Below are 21748 nucleotides of genomic sequence, written 5' to 3'. Positions count from 1 at the left end.
GGTGCCAATGGTTAAATCCAGGGCCCAGTGCATGTGTTCAACTCATTGAGTCATGTCCCTGGCCCTGGATTTTCTTTCTGTAATTTCTTTTGGTTTTGGGGCCATACTCAGCAAACTTAGGGCCTACTCCTAACTCTGTGCTCAGGGATCACTCCTGGCAGACTCAGGAAACCATATCGAACCTGGGTTGGCTGCACGTAAGGCAAATACTTACCCCCTGTATTATCTCTCTGGTCTCCCTGGATTTTTCTTTTTTTCTTTTTGGGTCACACCTGGCGATGCTCTTCGGTTACTCTTGGTTCTGCACTCAGGAATTACTCCAGGCAGTGCTTTGGGGACCATATGGGATGCCGGGGATTGAACCCGGGTTGGCTGTATGAAAGGCAAATGCCCTCCCACCATACTATTGCTCCAGCCCTGTGTGTGTTTTTTCTTTTTATGTTTTTGGGTCACACCTGCTGATGTTCAGGGGTTACTCCCAGCTCTGTGCTCAGAAATCAGTCCTGGTGAGATTGGATGACCATATGGGATGCGGGGATCAAACCTGGTTGACTGTGTGCGAGGCAAACCTCCTATCTATACTATTGCTCTAGTCCCTGCATTTTTTATAGCAGAAAATCCAGTATCCCATTCATCATGTCTTCTTGGTTCCCTCGTCCAGGAACTAGTTCTTTCCATTTCAGTGCCATTACCATTTTGTAGGAAGTCAGTCATTACTTTTTGGTGAAGCTTCTGCTGCATTCTCAGGTTTCTGTTTAAACCGAACTCAGACTAACACTTGGGATGGGCTGGAGTGATAGGACAGCGGGAAGGGCACTTGCCTTGCACACAACTGACCTGGGTTCAATCCTTCGGCATTCTATATGGGCCCCTAAGCCAGGAGTGACCCCTGAGCTCAGAGTCAGGAGTTAGTCCTGGGCACCACTGTGTGTGACCCAAAAACAACAATAACAGCAACAACAAAAAGACTAATACTTGGGAGCTTATAATTTTTGGCTTTATCCAGAGAACAGATGGGGCCAAAAGAACCAAGAGGCAAAGGACAAAGGGTAAGACTGGTGTATTTTGTGTCATTGTTACCTGCGAATCAAGTATAAGGCACATACTGTAATAACTAACTTTGCTGGTTTTTTTTAAATTTATATTTTGGCTTTTTCAATCACATCTGGCAATGCTCAGGAGTTATTACTGGGGCTGCACTCAGGAATTACTCCTGGTGGTGCTCTGGGGACCATATGGGATGCTGGGGATCGAACTCTGGTCGACCACGTGCACGGTGAACACCCTACCCACTGTACTATTGCTCTGACCCCCTAATGTAATGTCTTCTACAAAGCAGCTTGTCCTTTTGTCCCACATTTTATAAGATACATCTGCGAAAGGATTAATTCAGTATAGTCAAGATTTTTTTTGTGTTTTGTTTTGGGGTCACACCCGGTGTTACTTGGTAATCCTCTCAGCTGGTGCCTCCTGTCAAGGGTGCTATCTACCTCTGTACTGTCACTCCAGCTCCTGAAGGTTTAGTTCTTGAACTTTAAAGACAGCATTGGATAATCAAAAGTTTGATATCCATTGTGACTCTCTTTACATTGACTCGGAGGGTAATATATTTAGAGGAAAATCTACCTCCTAACGTGGGCCACAGTTGCTAGGTTAAAGAAACTAATGCAGGGAGGAGCTCTCATAGCCCTCACAGCTCTCACAACTCTACTTGCCTTTCACGCAGCCCACCTGGGTTTGATCCCCTGCATTCCATATGGTCCCCTGAGTCCCGTCAGGAGTAATTCCTGAGCACAGAGCCAGGAGTAATTCCTGAGCATCGCTGAGTGTGCCCCCCAAAATAAACAAACAAAAACTGGAGGGGTGCTGCCAGAGAAGGAGCCCTCTCTTCCCTCCTTTGGCTTCCAGCCCTTTCCCGTTTCCTTTTCTCCAGCGCCCTCTGTTGGCAGAGTCTTAAATAGCAGTTCTTTTTTTTTTGGCATTTTGGGTCACACCCAGCAATGCTCAGGGGTTACTCCTGGCTCATGCACTCAGGAATTAACTCCTGGCAGTGCTCAGGGGACCATATGGGATGCTGGGAATCGAACCAGGGTTGGTCGTGTGCAAGGCAAATGCCCTACCCGCTGTGCTATCGTTCCAGCCCCTTAAATAGCAGTTACTGACATGTGCTCCCCTTTGGTCTGTGAGCTGGGGGTGTCCCTTAGCATGGGCTTGGTCTGAGACACAGCCACTGAATATCAGGTGCAACTTTGGACCCCCTTGAACTCGTTCTTGTTTCTGCACTCTGATCCCCTCCCCTGCTCCTGACTAGGGGCCTGAAGACGGTGCAGGCTTTGTGAACATCCTGTTGCCAGGGTTCCTTGGGCACATGACCCGTTATAGGGCTGAGTGGGGAGAAGAGCTTTTTAAAAGTAATTTTATCTGCTTACAGAGGCATATCACATAGTGCAGAGGGTGGGGTGGGGTGGTGCCAGAGATTAGACCCTGTCTAATCTCTAGCATGTGCTAATACCTAGCACGTGCTTCCCTGATTGAGTTGTCTGCCCCATTGTGGAAAAATTTAGAGAATTGTTCAGATCTGGAGGTATAAGAATCCCTGTGGCTGGAGAGATAATAGAGTGGGGAGGGCACTTTGTACAGAGTTGGCCTGGGTTTGATACCCGGTATCCCATATGGTCCCCAAGTACTACCAGGAGTGATTCCTGAGGGCAGGGCCAGGAGTAACCCCTGAGCATCCCCCGGTATGGCCCCAAAACAAAAAGCAAAAGCAAAAAGAATCCCCATGGGGCCAGAGGAGGCTCAGAAACAACAGTCTAGAAATGTTGAAGTACAGTGCTGTGTGAGTGAGCTTCTCAGGCCCCTCTCTTCTCCCCTGCCCCTGGTAGGTGTCATTCTTTTTTTTTTTTTTTTCAATTCTTTCTTGGCATTTTGAGACAGGTTTGAGTTGGGAGGCATGCACAGATGCCAGCTTCTCATCCTTCCCTGTGCTTTCTTCCAGGTCCTTCTGGTCACATCATCTTTCATGTCCCCTTCTGAGAGTCGCAGTGGCTCGAACCTCAACCGAGTTCGCATTTTTGGACCCGACAAGTTGGTGCGGGCTGCAGCTGAGAAGCGGTGGGACCGTGTCAAAATTGTTTGCAGCCAGCCATACAGCAAGGTGGGCAGCTGGGAGAGGGCCATGCTCCTGGAGAGAGGGGCTTGGGAGGGCTGCATGGTTGATCCCTGCAGGAGGTGAGGCTGAGGCAAGAGGTGCTGGAAGTGGTTTTGCAGTCTTCCCCATATGACACTTTGTTCTGGTTTGTTTCCGGGAGGGCATCTGAGGAGGGGGAGGATGAGTTTGTAGAAAAGGCTTTGTACTGACTGTACTGAGACAGACCACTGGATTCAAAATCACCGTGACACTACTTCCAGTCATGAGACCTGGAGCCAGTGGCTTCACCTCCTTGGTCTGTTTTTATTTATTTATTTTTTTTCTGACTTTCTGGGTCATACCCAGCGATACTCAGGGGTTACTCCTGGCTCTGCACTCAGGAATTACTCCTGGCGGTGCTTGGGGGACCAGATGGGATGCCAGGAAATTGAACCCAGGTTGGACACGTCAAAGGCAAACGCCCTCCCTGTTCTATTATGGCTCCAGCCCTGATCTCCGTTCAATTTCCTGATCCTGATGGGGTTACTGTGAGTTAGGGTGCTGAGTTATGGTGACAATGAGCCTCCAGTATGTCATGATGGGTGGGATATACTTCCCACCCAGGAGTAGTCTCAGGTTTTCTGCTCACACAGGGCCTGTATCCTTCGTTCTTTGGGTTCTGTAGCCATTGGCAGGGAAGAACGAGCATGGTGTTCCAGAAGGAGCACTTGGCACCTGCTCCCTAGGCAGGATCTTGGGTGTGTGGAAGTGGATTCATTTGGACCCCCCAGCAGCCTCTGACAGCTGCTTAGGCCAGTGGAACTGGTGCAACAAAGGATTTGGAGTCTGGTCTGACCAGGTGGGAGGCTCAGGGTCAGTTTGATGTGATTGTCATCGGCATCTCTCCCTGGGTATATGTCCCAGAAGAGAGAACCAGGAAGGGGTTTCTTTCCATGAGGGGCTGGGGACCAGCCGTGAATCCTTGGCTGGACTCCCTGACTCCCTACCCTCCCTTCCCAGGACTCCCCCTATGGCCTGAGTTTTGTGCGGTTTCACAGCCCCCCAGACAAAGATGAGCCAGAGGCCTCCCCCCAGGTAAGCACCACCCACCCTCCTGCAGAACTTTCTTCCTGCCTCCTCTCCCGCACCTGCCAACAGCCCTCCCCCTGCTCACCTCTTGCTGGACCCTAGAAGGTGACCAAGCTCGGCCAGTTCCGTGTGAAGGAAGAGGATGAGGGTGCCAACTCCCTGCGACCCGGAGCACTCTTCTTCAGCCGCATCAACAAGACAGCCCCAAGTGAGCACCATGGACGCGGGGCGCCTGGGGCAGAGGGAGAAGGAGCTGGAACTACAATCTGTCCCATGAACCTAGCTGAAGGGCCTGAGGGCCCCACCCTCCTACCCTAAGCCCCCGTTCCCCTCTGTAGCTGCAGCCACAGCCACGGACCCCGCAGGCCCCAGCTACGCAGCTGCCACACTCCAGGCCTCAAGCCCCTCTTCCTCAGCCTCTCTGGCCTCCACGGCAGTTGGCAGCACCTCCAAGGTGAGATCCGGGCTGCAGGTGGGGTGGAGAAGGGGGAGAGAAGCCCAGCGCCTCAGCTTATCCCTCCCCTCCAGCCTCAGGAGTCTCCCAAAAAAAAGAGGAAACTGGATTTGAACCAGGAAGAAAGGAAGCCCACCAGCAAGCCATCAGCTGCACCTCCTGCACCCTCCGCACTTGCACCCAAGAAACCCAAATGTGAGCTCAGCAGCTCCCTTGTTCCCAGAGCTCTGGTCCTGGGGCAGGAGGGGCGGGGCTTGGCATAGTCCTGTAGCACTGACTCAGTCTACTCTTTGGCTTCCTCAGTGTCCCCTTCCCCCCGTACCCCAGCCACCACCCCAGTCTCTGCCCCAGCAAGGGGGACTGTGCCAGTGAAGCCTCGAGGAGAAGGCACCGAGCCCAAGGCACCCCGAGTGGGCCCACAGGAGCTGGGGAAGATCCTTCAGGGGGTTGTGGTGGTGTTGAGTGGCTTCCAGAACCCCTTCCGCTCAGAGCTCCGTGACAAGGCCTTGGAACTGGGGGCTAAGTACCGGCCGGACTGGACGCCAGACAGCACCCACCTCATGTAGGCCTTTGCCGCTCTCCCAGCTCCCTGCTCTTCTCCAGCACCCTTCAACACTGGCCCCTGCATGGCACAGTCTCCTCGCCCTGCCTGCCTGGCTCTCTCCTGCCTTCTCGAGGCCATTTCTTTCTCTGGGTTGTCTCATTGCTGCCTCTATCCCCTGTTTCTCTCTGCTCCTCCATAGACATCCCTTCCTCTTCCTCATCCATTTCTTTTCTCTCTTCTCGCTCTTTCTCTTCACCCATGAGACCACACTTGACTGATAGCCTCCCTTGTGTCCCTCTTGCCACCCCCCGCAGCTGTGCCTTTGCCAACACGCCCAAGTACAGCCAGGTCCTGGGCCTTGGAGGCCGCATTGTGCGCAAAGAATGGGTGCTGGACTGTCACCGCATGAGGCGGCGGCTCCCCTCCCGGAGGTGAGATCCCCACTGTGCATGTGTGCTCTACACATCACACATGAAGACATGCACTCACAGGGACACACACACAGTTCACATGTACACGGACTGGCACAGAGACATATAGACACACACACATCCACCCTCCCCCTCAGAGTGGCGGTATCAGGATCTGAGGGAACTCAGGCTGAGTCTGCGCAGTGGGGGACTAGGGAGGAGAGTGAGGTAGGGGAGGGGGCTAGGGGGCCTTGTATGGTCTGTTCAGCTGAGAAGGAAGCAGACATCACGGGGTGGAGAATTGGGTGGACATCGGAGTGTCTGGGCCTGTTTTCTTTCTCTCAAAGCAAGGGCCCATTGTGGTTCAGGCTGGGATGCACCCCACCAAGCAGTCAACATGTTGTCCTTGTGGACCTCTAGCTCTGAAGGAGGATTGAGTCCTAGAGAAGAGAGTGGGGGAGGACCCACAGGGAGGATTCCAGGAGGGGAGGGTTTGTCAGGCTGAGCAGAGACCAGGCACACTGTGCCAGGAACCTCAGTAGGGCTCAGCCAGGGAGGCCCACGTCTGGACAGGAATGGGCTGCAGGGGACAGGAGACAGCAGGAAGGTGAGGCTGGCGGGGGGGGGCAGTCGGAGTTCAGCCTCTGGGATGGGGAAGAGCAGGGTCAGATCTGAAACCTGGGGATTATTAGAAGTGATGGGTTGTGAGGTTGCATGGTGGGGGGCAGGTGAGCTCAGAAAGAGCCTCCAGTACCCAGCTGTGTATGTGTGTGTGTCTGTGTGTAGTGCTGGGGATTAAATTAGGGCCTCATGCATGCAAGGCAAGTACTCTCCCTCTGAGCTGCCTCCCTGACATCGACTGTTGATCATCCTGTGCTCGTGTGAAGCCATTTCTGATCTTTCCAGAAATCCACTGACACACTTTAAAGCCTCTAAATTTCCTGTGAGCATGTGTGGTGCCATGAGGGACTCACTTTCCCCAGCTCAGGTATGAGCTGAGTGCACAGGTGGGGCTCCCAGGGCAAACTGGGAAAGGCAGGCCTGCTCCTTCACTTCTCCTGCCGACTCTACCCTGCCATAGGGGCTCCATCAGTTCATTGCTCTATGCCTCAGTCTCCTCATCTGTCAAATGGGGCTACACACGGGTTCCACTGGCTTAGTGACCCCAGGCTTGGGATGCGCTGGCATGTGGGAATTCCCCTGAAGGCCCCTTATCATTGGAACCAGGATTCTTGCCTGCAGTGGCCACTATTTAAGGAGAAAGATAGAGTTTAATGAGAAAGGTACTTACCGGAGGGCATCCTTCCAGCTGGCCTCTCATGGAGCCATTCTTCACCTGAGGGTGCTTTTTCCTTTCTGAAATACTGGACATTTGTCCCTGAGGTGGGGTGGGAGCCAGGGAGTGGTGCTTATCTCTGGTGTGTGAGTCGGGGGCTGTGGTTCTCTGGCCAGGAGGAGGAACAGCCGTGGGGGGAACAGCCTCTGAGTTGTTACTAAGTCAATGCCAGTGGCTCCCGCCTGCCTGCCCTGAGGAGGACATTGTGTGCCTGATTGCTTCCCTAGGTACCTCATGGCCGGGCCTGGTTCAAGCAGCGAGGATGAAGGGGATTCTCACAGTGGGGATGAAGCCTCCAAGCCGCCCCGGAAGGTCTGGTGCCCCCTGCCTGGGTTGGGGTGGGTGTTGAGAGGAGAGCATGTTGAGAGGAGGTACCCCAAATGCCACTCCAGCCTCCTGTAGCCCCACCTTGCCCCCTTTGTTCTGCACTGAACCTCTCTTCCTTCCCAGCGCACGCAGACCAAAACCAAGCCCCCTCAGGCAGCAGGACCCCCAGCTCCAGAGGAGACCAGACCAGCCACCCCAGCACCCCAGGATGATCCTGACTCCGAGGGGGAGCAGTCAGGTCTGCCTGAGGGAGGCTGGTGTGGGGGGGGGGGCGGGGGGAGAGCTGGGTCTACAGGAGGAGGGGCTGGGCCGAGGAATGAAGGGGCTGGGGACACTGAGAAGGAAAGCTGGGAACGGGGAGAGCTGGTCTGAGTTTGTGCTCAGGCAAGAGCCTGGGAGGAATGTTCCTGGTCTTTCCAGAAGACAGTGAGGGTCCTCACATTGACAAAGCTCCCATTTTCAGGAGAGCGGGACAATGGGGCAGAAGATTCCGAGGACACTGAGGACGAGCTGAGAAGGTAGGGGTGCGGCAGAGGGTGTGGGGGGGCGGCGCATGTGATCTGCTGCTTCTCACACCTCTTGGCCTCTCAGGGTGGCTGAGCAGAGGGAGCAGAGGCAGCTGCCTGACCAGGGGGAGAACGGCGAAGACCCGTATGCAGGCTCCACGGACGAGAACACTGACAGCGAGGCTCCACCGGAGTCCCCCAGCTTGCCGGTTCCTGAGCTCCCCAGTAGGGACCTCTCCTGAATCTTTCTCACTTCTCACCTGAGATTTCCCCCAGGCAGCCCCAGGATCTCTCAGGCCTGTTCCTTACCCTTTGGTGACCCCTTGGTGGCTTCCTCCCTTGCGGCTTCCATCTGTCACAGCTGCGCTAGGAGTGACCTCTTCTATTTGTTTCCTTGGTTTGGGGGTCATACCTGATAGTGTTCAGGGCTTCCTACTGGCTCTATGCTCAGGCATCACTCCTGGCAGGCTCAGGGATCATATGGGGTGCTGGAGATTAAACGTGGGTTATCCATAGGTGAGTGTCCTCCCTGCTGTGCTATCATCCAGCCCCAGGAGTAACCTCAGGCTTTAAGGAGGGCGGGCATCCTCCTCTCTCACCTGCACTGTACCAGTTTGGGCTTTCCGCACCGCTCGGAACTTTTAATCTGTGGTGTCAGCCCCGACCCAGGTTTAGCTCTGTCAGGAAAGGGCGGGACTGGGCTCCACAGATGGCATGGGCACAGGGCCCCCGTGTCCTTGGAGGTGGTGTGGCCTTGTTTGTGTGACCACAGCCAGTGAGCCCTGCAGAAGTGGGGTCAAGGTAGAGACTGGGCAAGGAAACAGCCAGATGTTCAGAGGACTCCACTCACTTTGTGGCCCGTGAGCAAGAGAGTACTTTGAGCACCCAAAGCCCCCCAAAGGTGGCACCTCCAGATGGACAGCCAGGACAGTTCTGAGAATGTGACAGAGGGCCCCAGCCTGGGGAGTAAGCCGCAGCAGCACTGAGTGGGACAGAGTCAACTGAGCTGAGGGGCGACAGGGGTCAGGCTCTAGATTCCTGCCTACACCACGCTGTCTATGCAGACCCGCATCATACCTCTCAATGCTCAGGGATTCTCAGTGCCAGGAATTGAACCTGGATGGGTCATGGGCAAGCCAAACCCTGACTATATACTCTGTCTGGCTTAGTAACTGGATCTCTAAAACTACCACCCCATGGGCCACTTGCCTTGCATGAAGTTGACCTGGTTCGATTCCTAGTACTACACAGCATTCCCTGAGCAACTCCAAGGGGTGACCCCTGAGCATAGAGCCAAAAGTAAGCCTTAAGCAGTGTTAGGTGACCCTCGTACCCCCCACCTTCCCTAACCCCCGCAAAAGACCCAATTTCTATACAGCAGGCATGTTTCTTACATGAGGTCAGTCACAGATGCCTGGAGTATCCCCTGAGTACCAGGGCGTATCACTAAAACCCCAAAATAGCAAGTAAAAAAATTAAAAACAAAACCATCACCCTACTCAGCATTCTAGAAGGTTCTCATGGGCTCCTGGGTCAGGACCCTCTACCTGGAAGTGGTGTTTTGTTCCTCTCCAGCCACTGCACTCTCCTTCCTATCTTGCCTCCGGCTTCTGGCTGGAGCTGGGGACCAGGACTTTATCTGGGTTCTTCTATGTCTCCCACAGATTTCTTCCAGGGCAAGTACTTCTTCCTGTACGGAGAGTTCCCAGGCAATGAGCGGAGGATGCTCCGGCGATATGTTACCGCCTTCAATGGGTCAGTGTTTTGGGGGTGCTGCAGGGTATATGGAGTGTGGAGTGGGGGCCTCCAGTTGCCAGGTCTGCTGGCTCAGCAAGGCCAAGTCGGTTTTGCTCGACTTCCTCTTTGCCCATGAGGTGCCCCAGCCTTTCGGAAAGGGGCTTCTTTGTGTGTCTGCGGCCAGATTGCCTCACAGGAGAATGAGGGAGCCACCAGCAGCGCCCTGATGTACCTTCCACCTTTTCTCTGCCAGGGAGCTTGAGGACTACATGAGTGAGCGTGTCCAGTTTGTGATTACAGCCCAGGAGTGGGACCCCAGCTTCGAAGAGGTGAGTCTTGGCAGAGAGAGCCCCACCCACCTCTTTATGCCCTCCCTCCTCTCCCTGCTGACCTGCCCTCATGGGCACCCCCATCCACAGGCCCTGATGGACAACCCCTCCCTGGTGTTTGTGAGGCCCCGCTGGATCTATAGCTGCAATGAGAAACAGAAGCTGCTTCCCCACCAGCTCTACGGGGTGGTGCCCCAGGCCTGATGTCTGCACTCCAGGTGGCTGCCTTAATAAAGGTGACTTGGTTTGGAGCCCCTGGCCCTTCTCTCACTGCCTCTCAGAACCTCAGGGAGTCCCTGGCTTTCTGTCTTCCTTTGGAATTTGCTTCCTGTCAAGTGCCAGCCTCTGAGAGGCCTTGAGGCTCTTTCAAGGGATCCTGGAGAGAAGGAGGGGCTCTGTTCCTGGGCTCTGGGGTGGAAAGATCCTCAACCCCTGGGTGGCAGGAGACTCTGTCCACCAGCTGCTGTCACCTATAAACCCCTTTGCTGTGTGCCAGGAACCCCAGATCCTGGGCTGGAGGCCCGGATGCTTGGGGCAGCGTCCTCTCCAGGACTCACTTCCTGGGGCCAAGAGCCCGCCACCACTTCCCCAGCAGCCAGTTTGCCTCGGTGCAGCACAGCTCCCTACCCTGGTTTGGGAGGCAGCTGAGGGGAAGTGCTCCTGGTTTTTCTCCTTCCTTTTGGGGTGATTGTTGCAGTCATTGGCACACACTTGGTTGTGGTGTCTGGACATGGGCTCGATGGGGGTTCCACACTGCCATGGGACTTGGCAGAGTCGCATACTTGGTTATGGCCCTCCAGAGAGGGCACACTTGGGGACCCTGGGGTCACAGATACCCCTCATGGCATGAGACCAAATTCATGGTCTCATGCTGGCAAGGCAGGTGCTTCTACCACTGAGCTATCCGTGGGCCCTCAGAAGGCATTTTCATCAACCCACCCAAATCTTGAACACCTTTTGGGGCTCCACCAGGTTTAAGGAGGAAATAAGCTGGTGGTGTTTGAGCATCTTAGTCCTTTTCCTACCATGGACCCCAGCCTTGTGCTGTCACCTCCGTTGACAGTTTTCACTTGGGGACACACAGGAGGACATCTCTCCAGCACTGATAGAAGATCTGAGTGGGTCGAGGCTCAGCATTCTCTTGTCTCTTCTCACACCTGTGTAGTGGTCACTCACCTGCCAGAGCCTGACTGCTCCAGCGAGTACGCACCTGCTGGCTGCCTTAAAGCAACTGCAGATTCTTCTCTCAGGCTGTGTCTGGCTGACAAACCAAAGTGGAGGCAGGCTGTGTTCCTTCCAAAAGCTCTAGAGGAAACTCTACTTTTTTGGTTATTTGTTTTTGGTTTTTGTGCCATACCCAGCTGTGCTCAGGGCTTACTCCTGGCTCTCTGCTTCAGGGATCACTCCTGATGGGTTGGGGGGACCCTATGGGATGCCAGGGATTGAATCTGAATCAGCTGTTTGAAAGGCAAAGGTCCTGCCTACTGCACTGTTACTCTGGCCCCAACTCATCTTTTTTTCTTGCCACAATTCCTCATTCCAGTCTCCCTTCCCAAATCACAGTCCATGCCTACCCTTCCATCTTTTATTCCGGGTTTTAGGCTATACCCAGCAGTGCTCAGCGAGTGGACACAGGTTATCCAAGGCCTGTAATCAGTGGGGCAGGGCTGATGCTGTGGGGATGTGATAAGGCAGGCAACGGGCTGCCGGTTTGCAGGGAAATGAGAAAATCTGGCACAGTCAGGTGGGTATCTGCACGACACATGTTGGTGAGCTGTCAGCTTGGCGGGGGAGGTGCGGCGGGTGGCAGAACTCGACTTTGGTCACGAGTAGGGGCAGGCCTGCCAGTGGTGTTCTGGAGGTGGGCAACCAGCTTGCAGTACTGCCTTTGGGCAATGTGGGCAGGTGCCACTGTATGTGAGGTGGGGAAAGAGAAGGCCACGTGGCAGGCAGGCCATTTGGTGACAGGAGTGCCCTCCGGTGTGAACAGTGTGGAGGGGTCCAAGAAGCCTTCTCCTGGTGGGGCCACCTGGTATGTCAGACTCTGTAGCTGACTGGCTGGGCCTCTGTACAGGGTCTGGTGGGGAGTAGGGGTCAGGAGGGCTGGTGGGTTCCAGGAAACACCCCCCCCCCCCAATCTGGGTCCTGCTCATGTCTTGAAATTCAAGTATAGTGAGATACCTTAAATGTCAAACTGAGATTCTCCAAATGGCAAGCCCTCCCCAGCCCACCCCCATCATCACCCCAAGAAGCCCCAAGGGCTACCTTTCTGGAAGGACAAAACTAGAACTTCCCTAGAGATACTTATGTGTCTATTATGTGTCTGTTTCTGGTGCCTGTCCCCCGACAGGTGAACACCAAAAATCAGACATCTGTTCTGGTCCTCCTTTAATATCCTGAACGCTGTATGTGATCACTGAGGGCCCTCCCAAAACCAACCAAGACTATTACCCAAAATACATTTTGGGGAAGCCCCAAATGGTAATCACCCTAGATTCTGAAACTTTCACCCTGAGATTTCCCCCCAGAATGGTGAGACCGTGGATACCCCGCCTTGCTCCGGCATCTCCCAGGTGCTAGAGCCCAGAAAGCTGTGACCCAGGAGGAGCAAGACTGGGGGATCGAGTCCTCTAGGATAGCACCCAAATCCTGGGAGCGCTGTCAGGGGTGGGTACGTTAGTCTGGGTGTTGCTGGAAGGCGGGGCCTGCGCGCTGTGCGGGCCAGCCAGTGTCGGGTCCTCACTGGGTTGCTGGCCCTGGGCGCCTTAGAGCTCGCAGCCCGAGCGGCCTGGATCCAAAGTGGAAGGAACCACCTCTCCTGACCTAGAACCGTGAGGGCGGAACCTAAGACGGGGTTCAAAACAAGGGGACGGGTGGATCAAAACAAGAAGGAGCCAAAGGCTGGTGCCCCCCGGGTACAGAGTCATCCTGGGGGCCTGGCCCTAGGACGGGAGAGGGGGGAGCGAGGGGGTCCAGGGAGAGACCTTGCGGGCGCAGCGCCCCAGGGGGCAGAGTTCTTTTTTGCCGTGGCCCCGCAGCTGCTCGGCCTTGAAGTGCTGCAGAGTTGGCGTGGAAGTTGCTCCACCCAGCTCACTTTCCTTCCACGCGGATCCAGTGCTGGCTTCAATACGCACGTGCAATGGGCGGGCAGGGGCTGCCGAGGTGGCGGGCGACCTACCGGAAAGACGGTCGGTACTCTAGGTAGGCCGAAGAGCCGGCGGGGAGTGCGGCGGCTCCCCCGGGGCGAGCTACAGTCACTCACCCACCACGCAGGAGCCGCAGCTAACGCGGAGAAGCTGAGCATCTCTTAGCCCGCGGCCTACACGTTCCTCCTGTCCTCGACCCCTTTCTCCGAGAGTTCCATCGGGGACCCACGTGCTGTTTCCACAGGCAGATTCTCGAGCACGCAGTTCCTTCCAACCTTCTAGGAAACGCTCAGAAAGTCGGACGGTTCCTTCGACCGGCTGGGGCGGGGCTCCGTGCTCGCGCCCAGTAAGAGGCACGTTATTTGCCAAGCGCCCCGGGATTCCTCTGCCATTGGCTGATTGGAGATTCTCAGCCTCCCCACCCGGTGCTGTGGTCCAGGGTGGGAGGGCCGTGGAGCCAGATGCTGAGGCGGTTTTTCTCCCCAAACGCAGCCCCTGGTACTTAGCAACCTTCCCCTTCCAGTGACTGCCCTTTTCCGTCCCACAGAGAAATAGCCATGAAGTGCCCATAAACTTTCCCCATTGAGTGGGTCTTCCGACATGAAATGCCCCAAGATCTCGTCAGCTCAGGGAGCAGGGGGCCTTGTAAGGGCTGATATTTTTGGACCTTGGGACTTGATTGCCTGGATAAACAAACTTGGAATCTTGGCGCTGCCACTCTCAGCTGGGTTACCTGGGGCGAGTTAATTTACTACTGAGCCGTGTTTGACTCATCTGTTAAACAGAGGGTTGTTAGGGGCTGGAGCAATAGCACAGCGGGTAGGACATTTGCCTTGCATGTGGCCGACCCGGGTTTGATTCCCAGCATCCCATATGGTCCCCTGAGCACCGCCAGGAGTAACCCCTGTGCATCACCGGGTGTGACCCAAAAAGCAAAAAAAAAAAAAAAACACAGGGTTGTTAGGATAAGTCAGAACCACTGGGAAATGTTTAGAACAGGACCTCGCGTCTTCACAGGTATCATCAATATAGAGAGAGCTCAACCAGCGGAGTTCATGCAAGCCTGCAAATCCTGGGTTCAAACCTCAAAACAGCACGGTACCCCAGGCATTGCCAGTAACAGTCAAGGGAGACCTAGAAAACAAAACGTTATTTTTAGGTTTTTGGGCCACACCTCGTTGTGCTCACTGTTTGCTCCTGGGTCAGCCCTCAAGGGTCACTCCTGATGGTTCTTAGGGAAACATAATGCGGTTCTGGATTTGAGCTTGAGTTCAAATCAGTGCTCAGAGCTTGAGCACTGAGCTGCCAACGTATGCACAGTGCCTTACCCACTGTACTTTTTTTTTTCTTTTTGGGTCACACCCGGTGATGCTCAGGGGTTACTCCTGGCTCTGCACTCAGGAATTACTCCTGGCGGTGCTCAGGGAACCATATGGGATGCTGGGAATCGAACCCGGGTCGGCCGCGTGCAAGGCAAATGCCCTACCCGCTGTGCTATCGCTCCAGCCCCACCCACTGTACTCTTTTGGACCCAGGAGTAAAATTTAAAAAAGTATGATTTTTGGGCCACACCTGGCAGTGCACTCCTGGCAGTCGTGGAGGACCATGTGGGGGCCAGGGACCTAATGTGGGTCAGCCATATGGAAGGCAAACACTCTACCACTGTACTCTTTGGCCTCCCTGGGGTAACAATTTTTTTTTTTTTTTTTTTGCTTTTTGGGTCACACCCGGCGATGCACAGGGGTTACTCCTGGCTCTGCACTCAGGAATTACCCCTGGCCGTGCTCAGGGGACCATATGGGATGCTGGGATTTGAACCCGGGTCGGCCGCGTGCAAGGCAAACGCCCTACCCGCTGTGCTATCTCTCCAGCCCCATCTGGGGTAACAATTTTAAAGAATTTTATTATTGTGTTTAAACACTAGGGCTGGAGCGATAGTGCAGCGGGTAGGGCGTTCGCCTTGCATGCGGCCGACCTGGGTTCGATTGCCCCACCCCTCTCAGAGAGTATCTCGCCTGCATGGCAGAGCCTGGCAAGCTACCCATGGCATATTCAATATGCCAAAAACAGTAACAAGTCTCACAATGGAGATGTTACTGTTGCCTGCTCAAGCAAATCGATGAGCAATGGGATGACAGTGACAGTGACAGTTTGAACCCTGGCATGCATTCTAGCCCTTTGAGCCATCTCTCCAGCAACACCCTCCCCCTTGAGTTATTTTATTGTGTTTGTTTCTTTTGTTTTGGGCCACACTTGGTGGTGCACAGCGATTACTTCTGGCTCTATGCTTAGGGATCACTCCTGACAGGGCTTGGGGGACCATATGTGGTGGCAGGGATTGAATCCAGGTCAGCTCTGTGCAAGGCAAGCACCCTACCCATTGTACTATCTCTTCAGCCCTACCTTGCAGTTATTTTGAGGAAAATTCCAGACATTTCACTCCTAAATGCTTCAGATTATGTCTACAAGACTTATTTTTTTCCCATTGGGTTTTGGACCATACCTGCTTAGGACTGACTCCTAGCTCTGTGCTCAGGGGTCACTCCTGGTGGAGCCCTGGGGATCATGTCTGACCGGCTGCACTATCACTCAGGCCTCAAGAAACTTTTTTTTTTTTTTTTGCTTTTTGGATCACCCCCGGTGATGCACAGGGGTCACTCTTGGCTCTGCACTCAGGAATTACCCCTGGCGGTGCTCAGGGGACCATATGGGATGCTGGGAATCAAACCCGGTCGGCCACGTGCAAGGCAAACGCCCTACCCGCTCTGCTATCACTCCAGCCCCCTCAAGAAACTCTTAAACAACTACACTATCATCATCGAAGCTTTCAGAAGGTACAGTTCTTTTTTTTTAAATTGAATCACCAGGAGATACACAGTTACAGAGTTGTGATTTGGTTTCCCTCATACAATGTTCCAAAACCCATCCCTTCACCACCAGTAATGTCTTTCCTTCCCACCATCCCACCCCCCAGCCTGCCTCTATAAGCTGGCACTTTTCTTCTCTCTCTCTCTCTCTCTCTCTCTCTCTCTCTCTTCTCTCTCTCTCTCTCTCTCTCTCTCTCTCTCTCTCTCTCTCTCTCTCACTCCTCCTCCCCTCCCCCACCCACCCCCACCTTTTGGGCGATATGATTTGCAATACAGGTACTGACAGGTTATCAGGTTTGTCCCTTCCTTTACCTCCTTTCAGCACTCAGTTCTTGTCCAGAGTGATTATTTCCTACTATCACTGTCACCGTGGTCCGTGGTCCCTTCTCTATCCTAACTCCTCTCCCCTCCCACCACTTGTGGCAAGCTTTATAGTTTCTTTTTCATGTTGCCCCCTACTACATCAGTGTTCAGGCTTCCTCTAAGTAGCCCTGTTTTCTTTTTCCCTCCACCCAATCTCAGTGTTTGACTGCACGTGCATAGGAAAATCGAGAGAATAATCGACTATTCTTTGCATCAGTGATACAGTAGCTGGCACCAGGTCCAGTCACTGCCAGTGTTTCAGTCCCCACCCACCACTCACAGAGAATTTTGCTTTTCTATTTTTCAAAAGTGAAGCAAGATAGTCTTTGTTGAACAAAATTTACTTAGAAAGACATGAGGGAAAGAAAATACATGTTCAAGCGAGAGTATAGGCTTTTCCAGATGGAAAAAAAAAAGCAGAGATAAATGTTAAAGAGAGAACTCAGGCTTGAGAGCAAGTCTGATTCTCTTTCTTAAAAGCAGGTTGGGGGGCCTGGGGACTGGGAATGGAGTGATAGTATAGTGGGTAGGGCATTTGCCTTGTACATGGCTGACCCATGTTCCATCTCTGGCACCCCAAATGGTCCCCCAAGTTCTGCCAGGAATGGTCCCTGAGTGCAGAGTAAGGAGTAAGCCCTGAGCACTTCTTGGTGTGGTCCCCCCACCCCCAAATTGGGGGCATTTAGGCCATACCCAATGGTATTCAGGGGCTAGCCCTGGCTCTATGTTCAGGGAACTATACATGGTGCTACTGATCGATGGTAGGGAGGGTGGTCAGCCACATGCAAAGCAAACAAACATTTCAATCCCTTTTTATTCTACTTAGTTTATTTGAATCAGGCACAAACAAAGGCTACCTGTTGTATTTGTTTGCTGAGACTGTTCCCTCCCCCCTTTTATTGATTTCTTTTTTTTTTAAAGTCTCCTGGTTGCTGGGCTGTAGAGATAGCAAGGCAGGTAGGGAGCTTGGCTTGCACGCAGCAACCCATATGGTCCCCTGAGCATCGCTGGGTGTGACCCAAAAGCAAACAATAAATAAATAAAAGCTCCTGGTTGCTGCAAAGCATATGGATTGAGGATGGGGGTCACTTACTGGTATGAGCCCATGACTTGCACATAGGAGGTCCTGGGTTCCAGCCCCTGTTGTGTCCCCCAGTTTGATCCCTGACATGGGTACAAGCCTAAACTGGTGGCAGCAGCAACACAAATTCTCAAAGGAAGGAAAAATGGCACTGTTGAAAGTTGTTTTGTTTTGAGTGTATGAGAAGCACTGTTTCAGGACTAGGGAGAGAGTTTAGTAGTCAGGGGTACATATTATGCATGTGTCAGGCCTGAGTCAAACCCCAGTACTTGGCCCCCAAATGTAGCCTGCACCTGAGCCAGCAGCACATTGCCAGGCCCAACACTAGGTCACAGGGTCTGAATATCACTGTGAATGCCCCCAGGTCCTCTGAGCACTGCCTGGGAGGATTCCCCCATCAAATTTAATAAGGAGCATTGTTTCTGCTGTAGGGTTACTTGAATGCCCCTTCAAGGAAGTTTGCTTACTCCAATTCATTAAATCTTGTATCCCCATATCCAGGGACACACAGGCCACGTGATTTGGGCCGTGTTTCTGGATCCAGTGGTGCTGGTTTGAATAGACTTGGCAAGAGTCAGAACTGAGAACCCTAGCCAAGTTTTCTCCGGTTTCTCAAATGGCTCTAGAGAGCTGCTGGGGACTCATTTCCTTTCTAGTATGCAAGGAGGCAAAAGGTTGGCATCAGCTGCGGGTGGAGGCAGCTCCCAAGCTGTGGGCCCAGGAGCCACCCCCAGGACACTCAACCAGCCAGGCTACATTGTCCACTGCTTAGTCCCAACAGTGCTGGGGGCCACTGGGCCAGCCTAGTGGTGCTTGGATGGGGTGGATAGAGGGTATACAGTGCTGGGAGTTTGACATGTACCTGGAGTATGCAAGGCATGTACTTCAGAATATGAGACATCTCCCTGTGGCCTGACAGTACATGGTTAAAAAGAAGTACTTATCCCCCCACCTTTTGTTTGGGGGGGTTGTATTTGTGGCCATTGGGCCACATCTGGTGATGCTTAGGACTTACGCCTCGCTCTGCATCCAGAAACTACTTCTGATGGGGCTCAGGAAACCAAATAGGGTGCCAGAGATTGAACTCAGGTTGGCTGCATGCAAGACAAGAACCCTAACTGCTGTACTATCTTGTTGGATATTAACCCTAAGTGTTTTAGGCTTCATTCGTGAAATGCCCCTTTTCCTTCCCCCAGAGAAGCTTACAGTGCTCTTACGAGCACCCCTAATCCCCCAAATTTATCTTTAACCTTTCCTTTGTGTTATTCATAATTTCCTAAGTCAGGGCTAGTTCAAGTCAAACTTCTGGTGATTCTGGACTTTTTATTTGAAATATATTACTTGCTTTTCTATTTCCTCCATAGCTTTTTCATATTTTACTATAGAGTAGTGTTCTTTGCTTAAACACAGAAAGTTAATACTGTGCTCCTAATATTTGGGAGTTGATTGACTCTGAAATATATTTACTCCTGGGCATCCATCATAATCACTTGACTTTGGCTATCGTTGCTGTAGTTCCTAACACAACCCACAAAGGGAGGTCCCACTGGGACTGGGATGGACCCGGGGCGAGGAACAAAGCTACCCCGACATTGAAACGAGGCAGTCTAGAAAGCATAAGAGCAGGGTCTTGATGCAAGACATTATGATTTAAGAGACAGGACCTCCATGGGGAAGGACAAGCTGAACTGGACTGAAGGCTTAGTCTGGGATTTACAGTAAAAGCCTTGCTTACCTTTAGAGCCTAGAGAACTAAGTTTTGGGATCTTTATCTCTTACTGTGTTTATCCAAATAACTGCAAGTATAATAAGAAGTAAACTTAATTGTTTAATATGTACAACTATAGGGAAAGAGAAAAATAATATAGATGTCCTTGGGAGACAGAGTCTTTTCTAGAGTTAATCCACCAAGAGAATTGCCTCCACCAAAAGATTTTACCTGTGTAAATGATCAATCACACCTATGTGCCATCCTGTAACTCAAAAACCCTCAGATGTGCTATAAAGTATGCTAACTTATATTAAATGGGCCATTTGACCATCAGTCCGTGGTCTCCCATCTCTTTGTTCCTATGCTGGGGAGACTGGGAGATGGCTTTTGGTCACTGCACCCCCACATTTTTTGAACTCACACTATCTCTCTGGCCCCTGAAGTGCTTACTCTTTTCTTTGCTATACAGAAGTGGACAGTGAGGAAGAGAGGGAAGGTCACTTACCCAGGGCCATACAGCTAGGATGTGGCAGAACTGGGAGTGACATCTACAAGACTGACATTTATGCTTTTCTGTCTCTCAGGCTCAGAGAGGCCTGGTGAAGATGGGAAAGTGCCCCAGACTAGAGAGGTTCTCAGGGCTCCGTGCTGAATTGCGAGACTATGGCAAGAGGAGGAGGGCACCAACGATGTTAATGGGAGGATTGGCTGCTCCCTGCTCTGAGCCAGGTGCTCCTCATGGGGCGAGGAAATGGGGTCACAATCAGGAAGGAATTCTAGTTTCTCCCACCCCATCTGAAAGTAGGACATTCCAGTTGGTGGCTAATTTTCTTTGGGGGGGTCAAGGGGAGGGTCTTAAGACTCCCTTAGTATTCATTTATATGTAAAAATTGAGTATTCTAAATCCCACCAACCCACCAAACAGGATGGTCTGCTTTCATGCAGTGGGGGAAACCTGTGATTTCAACCAGCCAAAACCACAAGAAAAAATCTGAACTGGAAAGGGCCACTGGGCAGGGAAAGGGGATTCCCAGGTTTCTGAGTCAGGTCTTCTCACCCACACTCCCCATAGCCCCCAGAGCAGGTGTGCATGGCTTCAAGGAAGGAAATTGACCTCAAAGTCCTGCAGAATCTATGGGAATTGGGGTGCAGCTCAGCAGTACAGTACTCGCCTTGCATGCATGCTTGATAGCTCCTATGGCAATGAAAAAGAGAGGAAGAGGGAGAAAGGGAGAAGGGGGGGAGAGAGAGAGAGAGAGAGAGAGAGAGAGAGAGAGAGAGAGAGAGAGAGAGAGAGAGAGAGAGAGAGAGAGAGAGCTAGGAAAGGGATCTCGGAATGCGGAGTTCTTAGAGAGAGAGACAGAGACAGAGATGTCTTTAGGAAAAAGACCTCGGGATACGGAGTTCTTATATGGGGGATCTTGCCATACAGAGTGTATCAGGAAGGACTAGAGAAATGCCATACAAGGTTCAGGCAAAAACTGGCCTAGCTTCAAGTGATTAAGAAAGAGCCAGGCCTGAGAATGACCCCCCAAGGTTTGTCAAGCAAAGTCCAAAGTTAAGGTGGACTGAAGTTGCCAGGAAACCAAGCCTCCCTTCTCCCTGTCTGCACCTGCCTAGGACATCACAGGCTTGTTTTGTTTTGTTTTGGGGGCGCACTGGGTGGTGCTCAGGCCTAACTCCTGACTGTGCATGCTGGGGACCACATGTTGTGCTGGAATGAACTTCAATCAGCCATGTGCAGGGCAAGCAACCTCCCCGCTGCGTGATCCTGTACTATTGCTCTGACTCCAGGATCTTACTGTTCCTTTGTGAGAGTGACTTAGATCCTCAAAACAAGAGGTGTGTCCTATTTTCACTATTGAGGTGATTTCCTTCAGCAGATTTTGACAGTTTACCACCAGATACCAATGTCTCAAGTCTAAGTCTTTGGTGTAAATGAACAGGAACCATTTGGGGGAGGCTCACATTCCTAAAGAAGCCAAATGATCCCCCCAGCCCCATCTTGAAAGATAGAATGCAAACCTTTTATTGTTATTAAATCATCTCTGGAGATCTGAGAGATAGTATAGGAATTAAGACTTGTTTTGATTTCAGTCTGTCTTGGTTCAATCCAGGCACCCACTTATATTCCCAGGATAAGAACCACAAGTGACTCCTCAACACAGAACTGAATGTAAGCTCTGAGCACCAAAAGATGTGGCCCCCAAACCCAACCTTCACCCCCTTGCCCAAATTACCTTTGAGACCGGAGAGATAACACAGTGGGTAAAGCTTTTGCCTTGCTTGTGGCCACCCCAAGTTTGATTCCTGGCACCCAATATGTTTCCTTGAGCCGTGTCAGGAGTGATCCCTGAGTGCAGAGCCAGGAATAAGCCCCGAACAAAGCTGGGTGTGACCCAAAAGCCTAAATCAACTTTGACGGCTCAAAGATAGTACAGCAGTCGGGATGTAACCTGGGTTCAGATTCACAATGCCATATGGCCTCCTGATGATGGCTGGGTGGCAATGGCACAGTGGTCTTCACCACAGGGTCCTCGAAACACCACATCCTTATGCCCTTGTGTTGAAGCTTGAGCTTCATTAGCTGGTATCTGTAGATACTGGTATTCCTGGGCTGGTATCCCTGGGCTCAGGGCACTCTGAGCACCACTTGGGAGCACCCCCCAACAAAATAAAAATAAAAGATAAACTTGATTTTTGTTTGTTTATTTGTTG

General features: G+C 52.4%; 1 protein-coding gene across 3 annotated transcripts in view; it reads left to right on the top strand.

Moving 5' to 3' along the window:
- Positions 1-21222, top strand: part of XRCC1 (X-ray repair cross complementing 1) — a 35808-nt gene extending 14586 nt beyond the window's left edge. For 2 of the 3 annotated variants that reach the window (XM_055146357.1, XM_055146359.1), the window contains 14 exons: positions 2999-3157; positions 4151-4225; positions 4322-4427; positions 4558-4673; positions 4748-4868; positions 4977-5235; positions 5532-5648; positions 7191-7275; positions 7414-7528; positions 7754-7808; positions 7882-8021; positions 9461-9551; positions 9787-9862; positions 9953-10113. In XM_055146357.1, coding sequence (XP_055002332.1) covers positions 2999-3157; positions 4151-4225; positions 4322-4427; positions 4558-4673; positions 4748-4868; positions 4977-5235; positions 5532-5648; positions 7191-7275; positions 7414-7528; positions 7754-7808; positions 7882-8021; positions 9461-9551; positions 9787-9862; positions 9953-10066 — 1629 coding nt within the window. In that variant the 3' untranslated portion in view covers positions 10067-10113. Of the gene's footprint in view, positions 1-2998; positions 3158-4150; positions 4226-4321; positions 4428-4557; positions 4674-4747; positions 4869-4976; positions 5236-5531; positions 5649-7190; positions 7276-7413; positions 7529-7753; positions 7809-7881; positions 8022-9460; positions 9552-9786; positions 9863-9952; positions 10114-21147 lie in introns of those variants that run through there. The other variant, XM_055146358.1, reaches the window with a different exon arrangement.
- The last annotated feature ends 526 nt before the right edge of the window (positions 21223-21748 follow it).

The sequence above is a fragment of the Sorex araneus genome, chromosome 8, assembly GCF_027595985.1.
Source record: "Sorex araneus isolate mSorAra2 chromosome 8, mSorAra2.pri, whole genome shotgun sequence".
Taxonomy (NCBI): Eukaryota; Metazoa; Chordata; class Mammalia; order Eulipotyphla; family Soricidae; genus Sorex; species Sorex araneus.
Note: the sequence above shows the minus strand (reverse complement) of the source record. Positions and strands in the feature narration are given on the sequence as shown.